Here is a 20,890-nt window from a genome sequence, read left to right as displayed (position 1 = left end):
CGGCCAGGGCGGAGACGATCCCTCGGGCGGCCAGGGCGGAGACGATCTCTCGGGCGGCCAGGGCGGAGACGATCCCTCGGGCGGCCAGGGCGGAGACGATCCCTCGGGCGGCCAGGGCGGAGACGATCCCTCGGGCGGCCAGGGCGGAGACGATCCCTCGGGCGGCCAGGGCGGAGACGATCCCTCGGGCGGCCAGGTCGGTGAAGACCCTTCGGGCGGCCAGGGCGGTGAAGACCCCTCGGGCGGCCAGGGCGGAGACGATCCCTCGGGCGGCCAGGGCGGTGAAGACCCTTCGGGCGGCCAGGGCGGTGAAGACCCCTCGGGCGGCCAGGGCGGTGAAGACCCCTCGGGCGGCCAGGGCGGTGAAGACCCTTCGGGCGGCCAGGGCGGTGAAGACCCCTCGGGCGGCCAGGGCGGCGAAGACCCTTCGGGCGGCCAGGCCGGCGAAGACCCCTCGGGCGGCCAGGGCGGCGAAGACCCTTCGGGCGGCCGTGGCGGGGACACCGGCTCAGGAACTGCAGCAGCCACCGGCTCAAGAACTGCAGCAGGCACCGGCTCAAGAACTGCAGCAGGCACCGGCTCAAGAACTGCAGCAGGCACCGGCTCAAGAACTGCAGCAGGCACCGGCTCGGGAGCAGCAGCAGGCACCGGCTCGGGAGCAGCAGCAGGCACCGGCTCGGGAGCAGCAGCAGGCACCGGCTCGGGAGCAGCAGCAGGCACCGGCTCGGGAGCAGCAGCAGACACCGGCTCGGGAGCAGACACCGGCTCGGGAACAGACACCGGCTCGGGAACAGACACCGGCTCGGGAACAGACACCGGCTCGGGAACAGACACTAGAACAAAAACAGTCACAAACACAGACACAAACACAGACACAAAAACTGGGTCCGGAACCGACATGAACTCCGGCTCCGGAACAGTCACTGGCTCTGCCTCCGGCTCAGGAACGGGCACCGGCTCTGCCTCCGGCTCAGGAACGGGCACCGGCTCAAGAACAGGCTCCGATCCTGGAACGGCAGACCCTGGCATGTCCAGGATCCGAGCCAGACGCTCTAGGTAATCCATCATAGCCTTGGCGGCCACACAAATGGGCATATCCTGATCAATCCCTGGCTGGGCAGACGTGACGTGAACAGTCTCTGGCTGGGCAGACGTGACGTGAACAGTCTCTGGCTGGGCAGACGTGACGTGAACAGTCTCTCGCTGGGCAGACGGGACGTGAACAGTCTCTCGCTGGGCAGACGGGACGTGAACAGTCTCTCGCTGGGCAGACGGGACGTGAACAGTCTCTCGCTGGGCAGACGGGACGTGAACAGTCTCTGGCTGGGCAGACGTGACGTGAACAGTCTCTCGCTGGGCAGACGGGACGTGAACAGTCTCTCGCTGGGCAGACGGGGCGTGAACAGTCTCTCGCTGGGCAGACGGGGCGTGAACAGTCTCTCGCTGGGCAGACGGGGCGTGAACAGTCTCTCGCTGGGCAGACGGGACGTGAACAGTCTCTCGCTGGGCAGACGGGACGTGAACGGTCTCTCGCTGGGCAGACGGGAGGTGAAACATCTCTCTATCTCCTCCTCTATGACGACCTCCACGGGTCCCGCGGAACTTTACCAACCGGGTCCCCTTAAACAACTCCCTTCTCTCCCGCTCGGTGGCTGGGGAAGAGATGTTGCAAAACATACTGCTGGATCTAGTTGTGACGGAGTCCTTCTGTCACGACACACACACGGGAAACAGGGGTTAGATCCAATCGCAGTATTTTAATGGGGTAATCCGTACTCACAACAGTCCAGGCAAGGGTCAAAATCCATATAAGCAATCCAAAACACAAGAAACAGGCAAGAACACAGAACTCGGAAGTGGTGTAACATAATACAAGGACTCCGTAACAAACACTAAACAAGCAGGGTATATATACACAGAACAAGACAATCATGATGATGGGGAATAGGCTGAGTGCAATGATCAGTGATAAGGAACAGCTGAGTGCAATGATGAGACAAAGGATCGTGGGGAATGTAGTTCATAATGTGAATGACACCGTGAGAACGAGGACCTCTAGTGGACACCAGGAACATAACCAGACACTGTGACACTCTACTCAGATGGGGACAGCCACCGTCACCCAATTCACATGTGCCAGACCGGGCAAGAGGGACTGGACGACACAATATTCAGGCGTCAGAGGACATTGAAGAGTAAATAAAGAGTACAAATAATTAAATAAAAAGGCTAAAAAAAATGAATTTGTTTGTGTGGTGTGTTCAGTGTTAATACAAGATTTGAAATGTTCCATTACTTTTTATCAACGGCTGTAGATACAGCAGGCTATTTAATTTATGGCATTTAAAATTAACATTTAAAAACGATTGAAATTCCATTGAAATCACGTTGATCCTTAGTTCAGTTGAAATTTCAACATTGTTTCAATATTGCTGATAATTGAAATACAATTGAAATTCCGTTGATCTATGGACAGGATTTCAATGTTGTTTCAATATTAAAACAGGGTGCAAAATGATGTAGAATCAACATCAGAGTTCGATGTTGATTCATTGACTTAATGTTGACAACGGAATGTTGATTTAACATAGTTTCAATGACTGTTTGCTATCTGGGTATGGATTAGCCCAGAGCCATAGAGAGAAAGAGTTGTGACACTCCCATAGACCGCCATAGGAACTCTGGAATGCGGAAGTAACGCGAGTCGTGGAGCGGCCAATAGTTCCAAACACTGATAGTTTCTCCATTGAACCCCATTCATTTTCAGTGCTTCCGAAGTACGCTCTCTGGTAAATTAATGAAATTACTGTATTTTTTTACTTTTACACACATTAGCCGACCTCTCGTGAATCTAGTCTGTAGTTATATTTTATGTAGCCAGTTTTAGTAAATGTTTATTGGAAGATAATAGGTTAATTGCAGCTATAGCTTACGTGACCAACACTTCACTAACGTTAGCTAACTTACGGTAACTGATGTATATAATATATAATATTTTTAATAGTATTTTATATGTATGTATATATATATATATATATATATATATATATATAGCCTATATATAATATTATATATACATACACACACACACACACACACACACACACAATTCATTTATTTAAATGGGTTAGGGTTATGCATATATGTGCTTATATGTATTTAGGAACATAGTTAATTCACTCATTAACTATCTCTCCGGTTTAATTTTATGAAGAATATTTTTCGGTTGAATATTTACCGAACATTGCTGTATATAGTCGTTGCTTTCTACGTTATGGGAGCAGTCTATTCCCTCCTAAATCATTCATTTGTTCATGCACAGCGTAATTATTTGTATATTATGTTGGTTGGAGTTCTGAACGGACCGCAGACCTCTTTGCGTGATCACGAAGCGGAATTTATAAGCAAGATCACGGGAATCAATAGCCTAATACAGCCCAGTTGTGCTAAAATAAATATCATGAGACGTCCATCATCAGATGAATGACATGGAAAAGTTAAGTTAGAGCCGCTAAAGCCAGTGGTACTACCCATGCGAACATGAACACTAGCGTTTCCCTCCAAAAATATAGCCTAAAACTTATCTAAGTTGTCATCCTGCCTCTCCAAATGCAAAATGCTATCTGTCCATAGAAGAACATGACAGCCCGCGTATGTTTTGGAACTATTGGGGCTTACATGAACCACGTGACAGCCGTCGCGGCGACATCAAAGCGTGTCGCAACTCTTTCTCTCTATGGCTCTGGATTAGCCTAGATAATGTATTAGCTTAGAGAAATGGTGATTTCAATTGGGGGAAAACAGTTCATATGCAGAGCTACTAAGCTAGGCTACTCTGTTGACATGGTCCTCCCTTGCATCATATTTTTAATGTGAAAGTCTAAGTCGTGTTATATACATTAGGCTAGTACATCCCGGTACAACGTACGCAACAGCACCATTTCTATAGCCTGGATGCCAGCCCGAACCCCGCCCACAACATTTTTTGGTCGGGAAGTTCGGTCTGGACTCGCTCCATTGAGGAGTAATTATGATCAGTCAAAAAATGTTCGGGCCAATCAAATTGCCAGGGCGGGCTTTATACGATGATGGACAGATGATCTGCAGGGACGTATATTCCTCACGTTATCAAAGAGCGCTTAACTGGTTTCCCTTACAGATGACTGCAGCTGGAGAACTGAGATGTATAGATTCCGCTATCGCGTCTGTTGTAAAAGAAATTTTAAGGCTACCATTTCTATGGAAATTTATCAAATAACTCGCGATGTATCAAAGCAAGCCTAGTTGTATCCATTTTTCGGATTCTGCCACCTGTAACCGATAGGCGTGGTTTGGGAGTGGCCTCGTAAGGGCAGCAAAGCAAGTGCTTTCTGGGAGTTGTTGTATTTCAGCCACATGAGTAAAAAATAAATTTTCTGCCTTTTCTCAGTCTAGAATGCTTCAATTTCAAAAATAATTTCACATTGCTACTATATACATGACCAATATTAAATACACATTCATCTTCCCAGAGGTGAAGTATCCCTTTAAGATGAAGGAATGGCTGTCTGAAAATAAGTGTTTATTACAGCTGGGTAAAACAGAATCTATTCTCTTTGGGTTAGTTAAGGAAAGGAGATGATTTAGTAGTTAAAGTTGATGGTTGTGTTCAACAGAACATCGGTCAATTATCTTGGTTGTGTTATGGATGATAATTTAAGTGGTGAAAGTATGGCCTGGAAAGTTTTATGCAAAGTAAGTGCTCGAATTAAATTTATAGCTAGAAAAGCTAGTTTGTTAAATAAAGTTTAAAGGTTCTTGTTACAGGCTTAGTACAAAGTCAACTTAAGTATGTGTGTTGTTCATGGATGACTGATTTATCCAGTATGTGGATGACAAAGTTACAAAGGTCACAAAATACATTTTTGATAGTAGTTTTAGGATATCATTCTTTTACTCGTGTGGATGATGGACACTTTAAGCAGCTTGGATGGTTACCTATTGAAAGACGGTTAGCATTCCTGAAACTAAAAATGGTATATCAAATAATTAATAATAGGGCTCCAGTGTTTTTTAGGTGATATTTTTCTCGGGTTAATGTAAGACATGGACACTATACTATACGAAAAGTATTATGGACAAAGTGTAAAACTTTGTATGGACATTTGAATATACAGGTGCGCAGCAGTGGAGTAAGTTTCCATTGGACTTTAAGGTTGTAAGGGTGGATTTGTTCAGGCTGCAAGAATGCCGAATGACTAAAGAAACGTTATTAGCAAGATGGTAGAAAACTGTGCATTTCTTGTCTAGACTCAGCAAAGAAGGGCCAGAGAATCAAAAAAGCCAGAGCAGCATCTTCTTTTATCCCTTTCCTGACCATGTGACTGGAAAATAAATGTAACTCAACTCAGCGGTGAAATTTATGAGGGCACCATTTCTACTGAAATTTAACCCAGCAGTGGGTTACACAAAACTTAAAAAAAAAATAACCCAACAAAATGACTCAACAGGCAGAACCCAGGAAAAAATTCCCACCAAATTTTAGAGTGAGAGGAGACAGAAAGCTGATATCTTCTAACAAAGCAAACGTGAATGGTGTCGTCTGTTGAACAGACAGTTCTTTTCTTCCCACAGATGCCAGAGGCACACAGAGTTTGCTCCTTTTGCTGTCACTTAAAAATGTTTTATGATGCTGTTAGTGTACTTGCTGTTAAATAAAATGATTTGATTTAGACTGTTTAATGTCCATTCACTTCCTAAATTACCAATATATATATATATACTTAAATAATTTATATAGCCTAAATAAAATATATAAATAACATTTGCTTGAAATGGAAATAACCCATAATGAGCTAAAATTAGCCCAGCGTTTAGTCAGTGTGAGCTGATTTTGGGTTAAATTGTGCAACCCAACCCTGCTGGGTTAAAATGTTTAACTCAACTTGCTGGGTTATTTTAACTCAGAATTAGTTATGTCCGATATTTACCCAGCTAGTGCTGTGTTGCCAAATTAGTTATTTTAAACCCAGCCATTTTTGGAGAGTAGGATCTGTAGAATGGGTTTGCCAAAACGGTTAACCAAAGAAAGTGATTTCTTGCTACAGTATAATTGATTTATCTCAAATGATAACCTCATTGTTAGAAATTTGCTTGAGCATGTGTGTGAGACAACATTTGAGATATGTTAACAAAGTGCAGCATGGATTACAATAGGTAATGATTGCATTATCATCAAAATGCTTCTGGCGAAGTAGTGGGAGGGAGACAAAACGGTTTTCCACAGAAATCCAAGGAGACCCAACCTGTTTAAGTTCCTGATTCTCTTTTCTTAGTAACTGTAGTTCCTTGGGGACGTCACAAAGAGTCCTAAACCCAACCCTTTCTGAACAGACATAAAAGAAACTGAAGCATTACTTCTGTATAGTCATTCAGCTCCTGACACAAGATGAATCTGCAGGTCTCCGTCCTTCTTCTTTTCATTTCTCTCACTGGAGGTACAGAAAACAGCAAGTATTGAAATGTATTATTTGCTAATCATACTGTAGAGCTCTAACTCAATGTCTCTCTCTGTCTGTAAGGTTATTCTCTCAAGTGTTACTCCTGCACATCTATGTTGGGTTCCTGTGAACTAAAAGAAGAGACATGTGCAGATGGACTTTCTAAATGTTACAGCTCTACGGCTGGTAAGTCCAGTATAATGTGGAAATCTGCTGTATAAGTGATACCACTAGAGAAAGTTTCCACTTGTTAACTTGGGGGTGGTCGTGGCGCAGTGGATAAGACACATGCCTTTGGTGTGAGAGACCCGGGTATTCACTGTGAGACACCAATGTGTCCCTGAGCAAGACACTTAACCCCTAGTTGCTCCAGAGGCGTGCGACCTCTGACATATATAGCAATTGTAAGTCGCTTTGGATAAAAGCGTCAGCTAAATGAATAAATGTAAAATGTAAATGTTAACTGCTAATTTTGGAATTGTTTTATTCTCTTATTATATGGACATGTATGTCTTTTTTACAGGTTCCGTCACAACTAAAGGGTGCATAGATCGATGTGAACCAGGGACAACAACGCTACTAGGAGTGAAAGTGACTACGAGCTGCTGTGACACTGATCTTTGCAATGCTGCAGGTATTGGCCTTTGTTTGTTAATGCTAACAGTTTGATTTCATCCAAAGTAACTTAAAATTAGGAAATTATACTAACAATAATTCAATATAATGTGCATCGGAATTTTTTTACTGGAGAAAATTAGGGGTGTTCCCGAAGCCAAATACCTTACCTAAAATCTCTATGCAATAATGAGTGAAGTGAATGAGTGAGAGTAAAAATTAAATGAGCCATCTCTCAGAAATCAGAGCTTGGCAAGAGTAATATCAACTCAAATAGGCTACTACATGTTCTACGATATGATATTGTATATTTGTGCGTGTATATTTAAATGATTTAAGCCTTGTACAATATGATACTTTAATGAGTGGAATAAGCACAGCACGATCACAAACCAAACATTGTAATTTCCATCTCTGCGCGTCTCCGTCTCTCAGCCTATAATCAACTAAGATTTATATACATTATTTACAACTTGATATGTCTATTTGAATGTTTTAAACTTCGTATGATGTGATAAGCTACATGATAGATGTCTTTGTCTCAGTCTCTCTTGAAGCTGATCCTCGCTGTCCTCGTGAGTATTTGACGCTCGAACTGAGTTTTTTTCCCACTGCAACTCTGCTGGCGGCGCGTCGACTCATTTTACTGTGTGGTTACAAAGTATATTACAATGGCATCGAACACAGCTCAGCCAATAATAATCAAGAACTGGAAGTGTCCGTTTTTATTTCTATGTGTTTTAGACACTTTTGTCTGGCTATAGCATGAGAAAACAATACATTTAGCATAATGCTGCCATCAACGTCTTTTTAAGAGACATCCCTGCTTATTTCAGCAACACAATGCCAAGATTCATTCTGCACATGTTACAACAGAGGCTTCATAGTAAAAGAGTTCAGGTACTAGACCTGCAGTCAGACCTGTCTCCTATTGAAAATGTGTGGTGCATTATGAAGAGAAAAATACAACAACAGAGACCACAGACTGTTGAGTACTGAAGGTAATTTATCAATAAGAAAGAAACTTTAACTTCAACAATTAGTGTCAGTCACTTCTAAAACACTTACTGAGTGTTGTTAAAAGAAAAGGTGATGTACACACTGAACGTATTTTAAAAACAAACAAAAAAAAACAACAAAGTTGATCACTTTGAACATTTAAAAAAAAAAAAAAAAAAATCCACTGCGGGACTAATAAAGGATTAGACCCACCTGAGCTAGACAGTTCACTCCTATTAATTATAAATAGAAGAAACTGTCCCGCCTTCTAAGTAAAGGAGCCAATTGCTGATAGGTAAAGCTGTTAGAAGCTCCGGTTCCCATAGGAACCTGAGATTCGGCTTAGGAGAGCACATGCGCATTAGCTCGTCTAGCCTGAAAAGTAAGGGTTTGGTGGGGGCTAGCACTTATTTCCAGGGATTTCAATACAGCGTTACAGATAATGCATCATCGGGAAGGCGTGGCCTATTGGAGAATCTGCATAGGTCAACGATCATGCGCAGTTTGGGAAGAAAGGCGTTTGCTTCAGATGCCTGACCGCGATTGCGGGTGTTTCGTGTCAGATTACATTCATATTGTTATAATTACATTCAGACTATAATAACTTCAGATACCTGTCCTGATCGCAGGGGTTTCGTGTCAGATTACATTCAAAACTGTTATAATTACATTAATACTGTTATAACTTCAGATACCTGTCCTGATATCAGGGGTATCTCAGGGGTTTCGTCTAAAACACGCGAATATCGCGGTTGCTGCGGTTACTTGCATTCCTCTGCGGTTGGCTTGTCATTTCTACAGTATTGCAGTTAGCGCAAAAGCCCTAGCTTTCTGTCCCTCCACTGAAAGTCTACCAAACTAGCACGTTCAAGGCCCAGAAAGGTAGTAAAACATCATTAAAATAAACCATGTGACTCTGGTTTAACCTCAATTTAATGAAGGAACATGAGTGCTTTGTTTATGGAATATTGTTTTTACCCCTTTATGTACAGAATACTCATCTCCAAACTCATCACCAGTATGGTGAACAAAATGTGTAGATTCCAGGGTTTCCGTTGTCCGGTAATTACCGGACATTGACCGGGAAAAAAATGAAATGTCCGACAAAATTAAATCTCTCCGGTCAAATTGTCCAATTAAAATGGCCTAATAATCCCGCCCCCCTAACACAATATGAATCTGAGAATAAGCCTAAAATGTATAAAGCAAAAATACACCGACCGATCAGAAGGATTATTTGCTATTTTACAAGCATTGAGTCTGCGGACACCGCTCCTCTTATCAATGCCGTAAGCCTGCGCCGTCATGACAGTGCTCCTATGGAGGATTGCATTTCTCCACAGCCTGCAAAGTCCTCATATGTGATTTCAACGAAATGTATCCAGTAGGGATGCTCATTTCGGTTCATTTTCCCGACCGACAACCGCCGCTCATTAATCGATTATTAACCGTTAACTGATAAGATTATAATATTGAATTGGCATTAAATAAAATTGACGCGTGTCTGTGACCCGTTAAAAATATAAACATTTTTTAATTTTTTTTATCAAAGGGTTTATTTTAACGTGCAAAGTGCAAACAGCAGCATACAGAACAGATCAACAACAGAACCTGGATTCAGATCACATTTTCACGCACCTGCAGCATTTCTGACAGTGACAACAGAGAAAAACAGAATAAAATAATACAAATAAAAAACATAAAATTGGCCAACACTAAATATATTTAAATATATATAAATATAACTTAAATAATTAACAAATTACGTTGGACAAAAAGAAAGCACTGAATCCGTTTGAACGAAGCTTTCAAAAACCGGCATTTTTTTTTCGTTAGACTAAGATTTTTCCTTAAATAAAAATAGCAGCCCTACCTCAATCCACACCTTGTCTAATTTTTATTTTAAAAAAGCAACATGTCAACGTGATGTGGGGTTAGTCTTATGGGAAAAGTGTCTTTTACTACCATTGAACAGATTCTCTGCGTTATCTCCTTAGATCGCATCTTCTCCCTGATAACACGGTGGGCAAAGTTTGTTGTCCTTCATCACTCGATCACTCGAAGCTTGTGGATGTTTGCTTCGCAAATGATACTGCATCGTACTTGTACTACTACTGTATTTTAATACCGCGCAGCATATTTTACAGGTAACTTCGTCGCCCTTTCTGCTGAAATGGTCCCACACAGTACTTTTCGCTCGCTTAATTTTGCTTGCTCGGAAAAAAATGTCTGCAGGCACGTGTGTGGTTGCGCGTGTCGACGCGCCCCACGAGTTAATAACTGTAGACTATATAGTATTTTTTTTTAACCATGCAGCAAACTAATTGAAAAGAAGCTTTAAAAAAAAAACGTTTTAAACTGTTTAACTGATAGTAGCCTATTAATCGGTCAAAATTTTTACTTTCGGTTAATGGTTAAACGGTCAATATGAGCATCCCTAGTATCCAGAGTGGACCAAGCTCGCCAAAGATAGCCTGTGTAATCCCTGTCTCGAGGGTTCCTGCAGAGAGGGGGTTCTCGCTGCAGAATCGGATAAAGACGAAGCAGCGAAGTCGCCTTGCGCCTTGCTTAACAAGGTTACGCGGCTTATGCGCATTGCAAGTTGTGGAGAGACTGGGAAGTTTTGATTTTAAGCCGGCAGCTGCACAATTCAGCACTGCAAAACAGCGTAAAGTAGCCTAAAATGACGCGAGACAATGTTATAGGCCTAGTCATTTGTTTGTTCCAGTTCATTTGACAAGGGGTCATTTCACAGTGGCCAGCTAAATGAGACATACTGAGAGTGTATAATTAAGTTCGCTTGAGTAAAAACAATAGGCTACTATTCAGATATTTTATGTGGGGAAGGGGGATTGGTTTGTTGAACTATGAATGTGAAACCATAGTAAAAACAATTGGCGTTGTTTGACGCCAATCGGACGTTCATGTTTTTTTCCGTCTATTTGAAAGTTAGGCTAATAAACATGTTGCATTGAATACGGCCTGATTATGTCATTTTTTAAGTTACATAGCCTGCCTCCAGGTTTCCTCAACTTGACTAATTAAGAGGCGATATTTGACCGGCGTATCATCAAAACGTCCGTAAAACGAAAACTCTGCTGGTCACTTTGTCCATTTAGATAAATACCAAATCATCTGTTGTGGGTGTCTTCTTGTAGGTCTTTCCATGCTGACACACATATATCACCCTTATTTTCACGGAGAGTGGGACGTGTTCTGAATAGTCTTCCACTTGCCATAGACATAGTGGTGTCACACTGTTTTCTGTGACTTCCATCAGACCTGTTATGAGGAAAATTAAAAGACATCATTAAGAATGACATAAAAATGTTAAATTATAGGACAAGCCCAGCGATAATAAATGCAGTAACAAATGTATTGATCACTGTTAGTTAATGCTTTAACTAATGTTATCAAATGAGACTGACGGCGCTCTGAAAAGTGAACAGACATATGCGCTGAATTAGAGATGGTCAAATGAGTGGGTCCAAGATCATTGGTCTTAAAAAGTGTGTGTGTCTTAATTGTCCCACCCATATACAATGGTTCTGATGCCCATGTTCAATATGAACAAGTGATTGTTAATAAGCAGCACAATATCAAAAGTAGTCAAAAATAGTTTGAAGCTATAAATGTAGCTATAAGGAGAAGCTTATGAATTAGTCTAGCACTTTCAGAGTTTTTATTGTTTTTAAAAAAATGTGACAAATTGATCGACAATGAACATGCAGTTTTCATAACTATTATTATTATTATTATTATTATATGTATTATCAGTGGAGTGTTATACTAATGTCCTTCCTGTCTTGATTAGATGGAGTGTATAAGGGAAGCTTCCTCTTGCTGGTGTCTCCTCTGCTCTTCTACTTCCTGTTTCAGTGAGTCCAGCTGAACTTCAGATTCTACAGCAAAGACCATCAAACAAACTCAATATGACACACAATCTGAATAAAGCTTGCTTGTTGCTCTGCTGTTCTTTGGTTTAAGGAACTGAAAATCTGTACTTTTTAAACATAAAAAAATTACTGCATTAAAACTACCAAATTAATTTTCTTTGCATAAATGAAAAGTTATTATAGAATGTTCTTTGCCATTTTAAATAGTGTGATGAACGTCTGTAATAAAATATTTACTTATGTCTATTAAACATCTATCTCAGTGAGTGACTGGAATTTTTTTAAACTTTTGGTTCAGTTAGTAAGCGTCACGGGTGGTAGTATATAAGTAGAGCACGAAGACAAAGACTGCAAGAACACAAGCCCTGTGTTAGACCTGCTGCTACTGATTTACAAGCTTAGATGTGGGCCAAGGAAGGATGTCGAAACTCATGTGCTGAAAGGGCACAGCAACTGAATAGAGGTCTAAATCACCTATGTTGAAGGTAAGGTTTAGGTTAACATCACATTAGCCAAACAAGATAGCCAGCTACCTCTGCCTTTCTGATTGAAATACATCTGTTTATCCAATTTAATTGTTGTAAACACATGTAAGACATTTATGTGAGCATGCAATGCACTTCATATATATATATATATATATATATATGGCTGACCCAGGGTGTCCATAGCAGAGGTGGTCACCAACACGGCCGACGCCCCCCTGGTGCCCACCTGTTCAACAGCACCAATCAGAGTGGACAGCTCTGGGACAACTGAACTCGGCTACCTCCCGGACCACCGGACTTGAGACCCCTGAATTTGGGTCCTCCCAGACCATTGGAATTAGGGAAGTGACAGGAGCCCTCCTCTTCCTGTGTTTGCGAGGGCGAGGCTGTGGGAAGGAGCTTACCGCCACTGGGGGTGCTGCAGCCTCTTCGGCCACCACTGGATAGGAGGCAGATGAGGCGGACCTGTTCTTTCTCCTCCCTCTCTGCGAAGGGTTCATCTAAGGACTGGGGACATGGCAGTTTGTGAGGTGATTGGAAGGTGGGCCAAGAGGCGGAAGGCCACCGTCCTCTCCACGGTTGTACACACACCCCACAAACTGCCAGCATGACAGTATCCCCAGCATTCCCAGGCACAGACAGGCTAATTAAAGGATTAGTTCACTTTTTAAAAAACTTTTGCTGATAATTTACTCACCCCCATGTCATCCAAGATGTCCATGTCTTTCTTTCTTCAGTCGAAAAGAAATTAATGTTTTTGATGAAAACATTCCAGGATTTTTCTCCATATAATGGACTTCAATGGTAGCCAAACGGTTCAAGGTCTAAATGACCGTTTCAGTTCAGCGTCAAAGGGCTTTAAACGATACCAGACGATGAATAAGGGTCTTATCTAGAGAAACGATCTGTCATTTCAAAAATAAATAAAAAAGTTAAAGTGTTATAGGCACAAATGCTCGCGTTGCGAACTCTCCTGTTCGAACTCGTTCATCAAAATGAACGAATCTTTTTTCGAGTCATTGACTCGTTCATCAAAATGAACGAATCTTTTTTCGAGTCATTGACTCGAAAAAAGATTTGTTCATTTTGATGAATGAGTTCGAACAGGAGAGTTTGCAAGGCGAGCATTTGTGCCTATAACACTTTAACTTTTTTATTTATTTTTGAAATGACCGATCGTTTCGCTAGATAAGACCCTTATTCATCGTCTGATATCGTTTAAAGCCCTTTGAAGCTGCACTGAAACGGTCATTTAGACCTTGAACCGTTTGGTGCCCAGCAAAGTGCATTATATGGAGAAAAATCCTGGAATGTTTTCATCAAAAACATTAATTTCTTTTCGACTGAAGAAAGAAATTCATGGACATCTTGGATGACATGGGGGTGAGTAAATTATCAGCAAAATATTTTTTAAAGTGAACTAATCCTTTAAGGCTGTTGTTGAAAATGTCCTTGAGCACTGCGTCGCTGATGATGAGCCCCTCCGCTACAAACACGAACTGGTGAGCAGTTTGCTGCATTGATTCATCTGCTGAGCGGAGGGGCAGGGAGATGGGGAAAGGAAGATGCCCTTTTTTCTGCTGAGTTCTCTTTTGGCTGGTTCGTTCTGTCAGGTGCGGGGGCGGTGAAAGGAGCGAGGACTCAGGTTGATGGGCTTTTTTAATAATAAAAATAAAACAAAATACAAACAAAAACTACCCCGAGGGGGGAAAACAAGACTGATTTGACTTGACAGCAGGGAAACTTGCTAATTTAGCTTGACCTATGATAAAATTAGCAAGTACACATTGTTCTTGTAAAGATTTCCCTTAACAACAGCCCAAAATATAAATAAGCTATTAGTATACAGAAACCCTAATTTTGTTATTATTTTTCTCAACATTACAAAATAGGATCAAGTCTAGGGCAGTCACAAAACATATGAAAAATAGTATCCAAAGCATCACAAAATGGGCAATTCAATGTAACTTTTTCATCCTAGCAACAAACTGATTTGTAGCTAGGATACAATGGATCCTTATATTTATAAGATGGAAAAGTATCTTCAGATATAGAGAGATGAGATCTCCATTTAGTATCGACTTTTCCTTTCAATTGACCCAAATGTAAAGTTTTAACACATATGTGATACAATATTTTTTTTCCTATACAATCAAAAAACAATTTTCCATAACCCATTTAATAAGGAAATACAACCAGAGTCATCAATGCCATATTATTTAGGAAACACCTTTAACTGAGGAAAGTTCAGCCATACAACACCATCCTTCAAAACATGATTAACATTAATAAGGAAATAAAGGGAGAATGTAACTTAATTTATTTAAAAACTGGAGCAAAGTCAATTTAACAAGGCTTTCTGAACTGACGGCTGACGAAGCCCGTCAGTGCTACCCAGCAGTGTTTTTAACTGGGATATATTATAGTTTGCTTCTAGTATCAGTATTTGACTCAAGGGCTACTCTAACCAATAGAAATATTAACTGCCATACTAAATATTTCAGTAAAATTATTTCAAAAATGTAAAAAAATAACTTACCTGAGGGTATGAACGGGCAGAAATGGCAGACTCCTCAGTTTTGAAAATGTAACTGTCACTTGTCTCGAGGTTCATCTTCGCCAATCCACCAATAGGAATTCGAGGATGATGCAACATATACGCCACCAGAGGACATTTTTTCGATTATTTGTTTTTAATGCTACCTTCGGGTTTGATTAAAACCATCACAATATGGTATACAAAAAGAAAACACCTGGTTAGTTTATTTTTTTAAAAAAAAGTGAGAAGAATGGCACTTTAAAAACATCTAGGATTGAGCTAGAGAGATATTTGGAGGACACGCATACAGATGCAAAAAGGCATGAGCCTATGTCAATTCCATCAGACATACCACCTATCAACCCACCAGAATACCAAATGGAGGTCTGTGCACCTAAGTGGAAAGAGGTAGAGCAGGCTGTGAGAAAGGCAAGGGCTTCATCATCTCCAGGGCCTAATGGAGTTCCGTACAGAGTGTACAAGAGTGCTTCAGGAGTTCTGCGAATTCTGTGGAAATTGATAAAAGTGGCATGGGAAAAACAGGTTGTACCTAGAGCATGGCGCAGAGCAGGTGGAGTCTTTATACCTAAAGAAAAAGATGCTACAAGCATCAGTCAGTTTCGTCCTATTTCACTATTAAACGTTGAGGGTAAGATTTTCTTCAGCATTATTGCCCAGAGATTGTCCACCTACCTGTTAAAGAATGGCTTCATTGACACCTCAGTTCAAAAAGCGGGTATTCCAGGGTTCTCAGGATGCTTAGAACACATCAATGTTATCTGGCAACGAATTCAGTCAGCTAAAAAGGAGAGGAAGGAGCTCCATGTGACATTCCTGGATTTGGCTAATGCATATGGTTCAGTGCCACATGAGCTTCTTTGGGCAGCATTTGATTTTTTCAGAGTACCAATGTCAATAACAAATTTAGTGAAAGCCTATTTTGGAGATTTGCAATTCAGTTTCTCAACTCCAAAATTCAGCACTGCATGGCAATGCCTAGAGGTTGGAATAATGGCAGGATGCACCATTTCTCCACTGGCTTTTACCATGGCGATGGAAGTAATCATGAGGGCATCAAGATGGGTAGTAGGAGGAGAGCGCTTGGCTTCTGGGATACGACTACCACCAATCAGAGCATACATGGATGACATGACAACCATGACTACAACAGTAGCCTGCACTAATCGGTTATTGGGGAAGTTAACAGATAATATTGAATGGGCACGAATGAAATTTAAGCCCTCTAAATCAAGGAGCATCTCGATAGTTAAAGGAAAGGTAGTAGATAAAACATTCTTCATTAATGGTGAGGCAATACCAACAGTTTCTGAGAAGCCAGTAAAGAGTCTTGGGAGATGGTACGATGGGGATCTAAAGGACACAGTTCGGGTGGGAGAAGTTAGACGACAAGCAGTGGAAGGGTTGAAGAGCATAAACAGCTGTGCTCTACCTGGTAAACTAAAACTCTGGTGCTTTCAGTTTGGTCTACTGCCGAGGTTGCTGTGGCCACTGACCGTGTACGAGGTTTCTTTGACAACAGTGGAAAAGCTGGAAGCGTTGGTAAGTTCATACATCAGGAAATGGTTGGGAGTTCCACGCTGCCTCAGCAGAGTAGGACTTTATAGTAAAGGAATATTGCAGCTGCCAGTCTCTGCTTTAACCGAGGAGTTCAAGTGTGCCAAGGTCAGGCTGGAAATGACCTTAGTAGAGTCACGCGACAAATGTGTAAGGGAGGCAGCCCCTGTGTTAAAAACTGGTAGAAAGTGGTCAGCAAAGAAATCTGTAGTAGAGGCAAAGGCTGCCCTTCAAATTAGGGATATCGTGGGACAGGTACAGCATGGAAGAGGGGGTTTTGGGCTCAGTTTAGCTCCTCCTAAATGGCACAAGGCAGGCCCAGCTCAAAGGAGGAAGCTGGTAGTCAACGAGGTGCGACAGCAGGAGGAGAGGATGAGGTGTATAAAGGCCATTTCACAGGCCAAGCAGGGAGAGTGGACGAGATGGGAGAGTGTGGAACAACGTAAGATGGGCTGGCAAGACCTTTGGTTAATGGAAGAGAGTAGGATCAGTTTCCTTATTAGGTCAACATATGATGTTCTCCCATCACCGCAGAACCTAAACCTCTGGGTAGGAGAGGATCCCTCTTGTCCTTTGTGTTCATCACCTGCCACATTAAGGCACATTTTGACAGGATGTAAGGTGGCTCTTAGCCAAGGTCGGTTTACTTGGCGCCATGACCAAGTACTGCGATGTTTGGCTTTAGCATTAGAAGGCAAGCGTAACATGACCAATAAGTTGCCACCTGTTCTAGCAAAACATTACACGCAGAAGACAATATTCCTCCGCCCAGGCGAGCAACCACCAAGAAAAGGTGTTAACACCAATTCTCGCCCAGGACAACTGGAAGCTGCTAGGGACTGGAAGATGCTGGCTGATCTTGACCAACGGCTTATTTTTCCACCTGAGATTGCCACCACTAACCTACGACCAGATATTGTTTTGTGGTCTGGATCAGCACGCATTGTTCAACTGATAGAGTTAACAGTGCCATGGGAGGATGCGGTAGATGAGGCATATGAGAGGAAGAAACTGCGGTATGCTCATCTGGCCACTGAAGCAGAACAGCGAGGATGGAGAGTCCAGGTTTATCCAGTGGAAGTGGGTTGTCGAGGTTTTGTGGCACACTCTACAACCCGGTTCCTCAGAGACGTCGGATTCAGTGGCCAAGAGTTGCGTCGCACAGTAAAGAACTTATCTGAAGCAGCAGAAAGGAGCAGCAACTGGCTGTGGTTGAGACGGAAAGATTCTAGCTGGCTGTGTACAGGCCGCCACGCTACGGTTTCGTAGAGTTCTTGAAAACTTGAAGAGTCTGTTGGTTTGTTTGTATACGTTCCTGTGGATATTGCGTGAATGACGGGTGGTTGGGTAGATATTGTGTTTTGCGGTAGGTGGTATGCCATACGGAACCGTTGTCCACTGAAACTGCATATTAACGCACCAGTGGGGCTCGACAGCCTTAGTCAACGGGTTGGCGCGTATGGTTGGGTCGCGGAGATTGTGATATTGTGGTTAGGTCTCAGCAGCAGGAGGGATGTAGAGGTCAGTAAGCTGGGCTGAGTTGAGTGGGGGACGGAGGGGGGTGACTCTGGGACGCCAGAGTCACTGTCGAGCCCTCTTGAGGTGTCGTGGGCTAGTCGACGAAACACTGAGGACGGAAGGTGCCCACTTGAAGACCCTAGAGATGTCCCCTACTCTGTTCAATCCAGACGGTTGTCGTGCTGGTCCTGTAGTTGCAGCCGTCGCGTGCGCTAACGCGCCAAGTACACTGCTGCCGTTAACGCCGGACAGAAGGGGAGTCACACTACCTTATGGAAAGAAGCGTAAATGGATGGAGAAGCATAGTTTACTGTAAAGCTACGTCTTAGTTTTGCTTATCTTGGCGAAAGCCGAGTACAAATCAGCATGAAGTTTTAACATCTACTCTCGTGTAATGGAAATCATGAAGATCTGGATACATCCAGTGACTGCGGTGAATAGTGCTGCTGGCAACCAGGGAAAGACCTTGTGACAGCCTGGAGAGACAGCTGACAGGAGGAAAGAGACCCCAATGGGGCTGGTAAGGGTTAGCTACCCTTGTCGGCAGTATCCAGCTCCGTGTTTACAGGATGCTGGAGACACCCGCCCAAGGCTTCTGAGAAATTAAAGAGAAAAATACCCCTAGAGTCTGCGAGAGCGGGGGCGGAAGATGACTCAATGTTGGACAACATGGTTAACGACTTAGGAATGGAAACGGATATGAGTATGGAGAGTAAGACTAGTTCAAGATCTGCAGTAAGTAAAGTCATTGAACTCCAAGTTTGTGTCTGTGGCTGGAGCAAGGTGACAACGGTCAGGGGTTTGAAGGTTCATCAAGGGAAAATGAAATGCTTGAGGGAGAAGGGACAAGGGCCTCGCATTGATCAGTACTTCTTACGAAGTCAGTCAAGTCAGTCGAATGAAATCCAGCGACAGGAAGCAAACCACAGCTCGCAGGATATCAGCACCCCTGTCATTGACGAAAGGAGGGCTTGCACAGTTAGTGATGAACATATTCATACTTGTGAACCCGGTCAGGCTAACCAGCATAAGAGAGAAAAGAACCTCAACGGGCATAGGCCTGGAGTTAGATGGCCAAGAGCTTGTGAGAAAACTGCATGGGACACGGTAAACACAGATCTATGCTTTGCATTGGAAAGATTAACTGGTACAGTTGAAAAGAAGCTGGATAAATTTGGGGACATCATTTACGCATATGGAAGTGAGAGGTTTGGTGTGGAAAAAAGGAAGGAAAAAGTACAAACTACTCCTGGAATGTCTAGACGGCAGCAGAAAATTGAAGGGTTAGTTAGAGAAAGGAGACAGCTGAGGAAGCAATGGAAAAGAGCCGAACAAAGTCAGAAGGAGGGACTCAATCTCTTACAAAGGGCCATAAAAGATAAGCTGGCAACATTACGCAGAGCTGAGCGCCTACGGAAACGCTACAAAAAGAAGGAACGTGCGAGGGCTAATTTCTATAAAGACCCATTCAAATTCGTAAAGAAGTTATTCACCAGTGAGAAGAATGGCACTTTAAAAACATCTAGGATTGAGCTAGAGAGATATTTGGAGGACACGCATACAGATGCAAAAAGGCATGAGCCTATGTCAATTCCATCAGACATACCACCTATCAACCCACCAGAATACCAAATGGAGGTCTGTGCACCTAAGTGGAAAGAGGTAGAGCAGGCTGTGAGAAAGGCAAGGGCTTCATCATCTCCAGGGCCTAATGGAGTTCCGTACAGAGTGTACAAGAGTGCTTCAGGAGTTCTGCGAATTCTGTGGAAATTGATAAAAGTGGCATGGGAAAAACAGGTTGTACCTAGAGCATGGCGCAGAGCAGGTGGAGTCTTTATACCTAAAGAAAAAGATGCTACAAGCATCAGTCAGTTTCGTCCTATTTCACTATTAAACGTTGAGGGTAAGATTTTCTTCAGCATTATTGCCCAGAGATTGTCCACCTACCTGTTAAAGAATGGCTTCATTGACACCTCAGTTCAAAAAGCGGGTATTCCAGGGTTCTCAGGATGCTTAGAACACATCAATGTTATCTGGCAACGAATTCAGTCAGCTAAAAAGGAGAGGAAGGAGCTCCATGTGACATTCCTGGATTTGGCTAATGCATATGGTTCAGTGCCACATGAGCTTCTTTGGGCAGCATTTGATTTTTTCAGAGTACCAATGTCAATAACAAATTTAGTGAAAGCCTATTTTGGAGATTTGCAATTCAGTTTCTCAACTCCAAAATTCAGCACTGCATGGCAATGCCTAGAGGTTGGAATAATGGCAGGATGCACCATTTCTCCACTGGCTTTTACCATGGCGATGGAAGTAATCATGAGGGCATCAAGATGGGTAGTAGGAGGAGAGCGCTAGGCTTCTGGGATGCGACTACCACCAATCAGAGCATACATGGATGACATGACAACCATGACTACAACAGTAGCCTGCACTAATCGGTTATTGGGGAAGTTAACAGATAATATTGAATGGGCACGAATGAAATTTAAGCCCTCTAAATCAAGGAGCATCTCGATAGTTAAAGGAAAGGTAGTAGATAAAACATTCTTCATTAATGGTGAGGCAATACCAACAGTTTCTGAGAAGCCAGTAAAGAGTCTTGGGAGATGGTACGATGGGGATCTAAAGGACACAGTTCGGGTGGGAGAAGTTAGACGACAAGCAGTGGAAGGGTTGAAGAGCATAAACAGCTGTGCTCTACCTGGTAAACTAAAACTCTGGTGCTTTCAGTTTGGTCTACTGCCGAGGTTGCTGTGGCCACTGACCGTGTACGAGGTT

General features: G+C 42.8%; 1 protein-coding gene and 1 long non-coding RNA gene across 2 annotated transcripts in view; both read left to right on the top strand.

Moving 5' to 3' along the window:
- The first annotated feature begins 6,344 nt into the window (after positions 1–6,344).
- The window catches only part of LOC130100331 (cytotoxin 7-like), a 161,894-nt gene continuing 147,348 nt past the window's right edge, over positions 6,345–20,890 (top strand). The window contains exon 1 of the mRNA XM_056265763.1: positions 6,345–6,476. Within this exon, the coding sequence (XP_056121738.1) occupies positions 6,428–6,476 (49 nt within the window). The 5' untranslated portion in view covers positions 6,345–6,427. The remainder of the gene's footprint in view (positions 6,477–20,890) is intronic.
- LOC130100342 (uncharacterized) lies at positions 7,061–12,129 on the top strand. Its single transcript, XR_008808854.1, has 2 exons — positions 7,061–7,113; positions 11,908–12,129. It is a non-coding gene; the product is annotated as an uncharacterized LOC130100342 (long non-coding RNA).

The sequence above is a fragment of the Rhinichthys klamathensis genome, unplaced genomic scaffold, assembly GCF_029890125.1.
Source record: "Rhinichthys klamathensis goyatoka isolate OS25496 unplaced genomic scaffold, OSU_Roscu_1.1 h1tg000011l_1, whole genome shotgun sequence".
NCBI classification, from domain to species: domain Eukaryota; kingdom Metazoa; phylum Chordata; class Actinopteri; order Cypriniformes; family Leuciscidae; genus Rhinichthys; species Rhinichthys klamathensis.
Note: the sequence above shows the minus strand (reverse complement) of the source record. Positions and strands in the feature narration are given on the sequence as shown.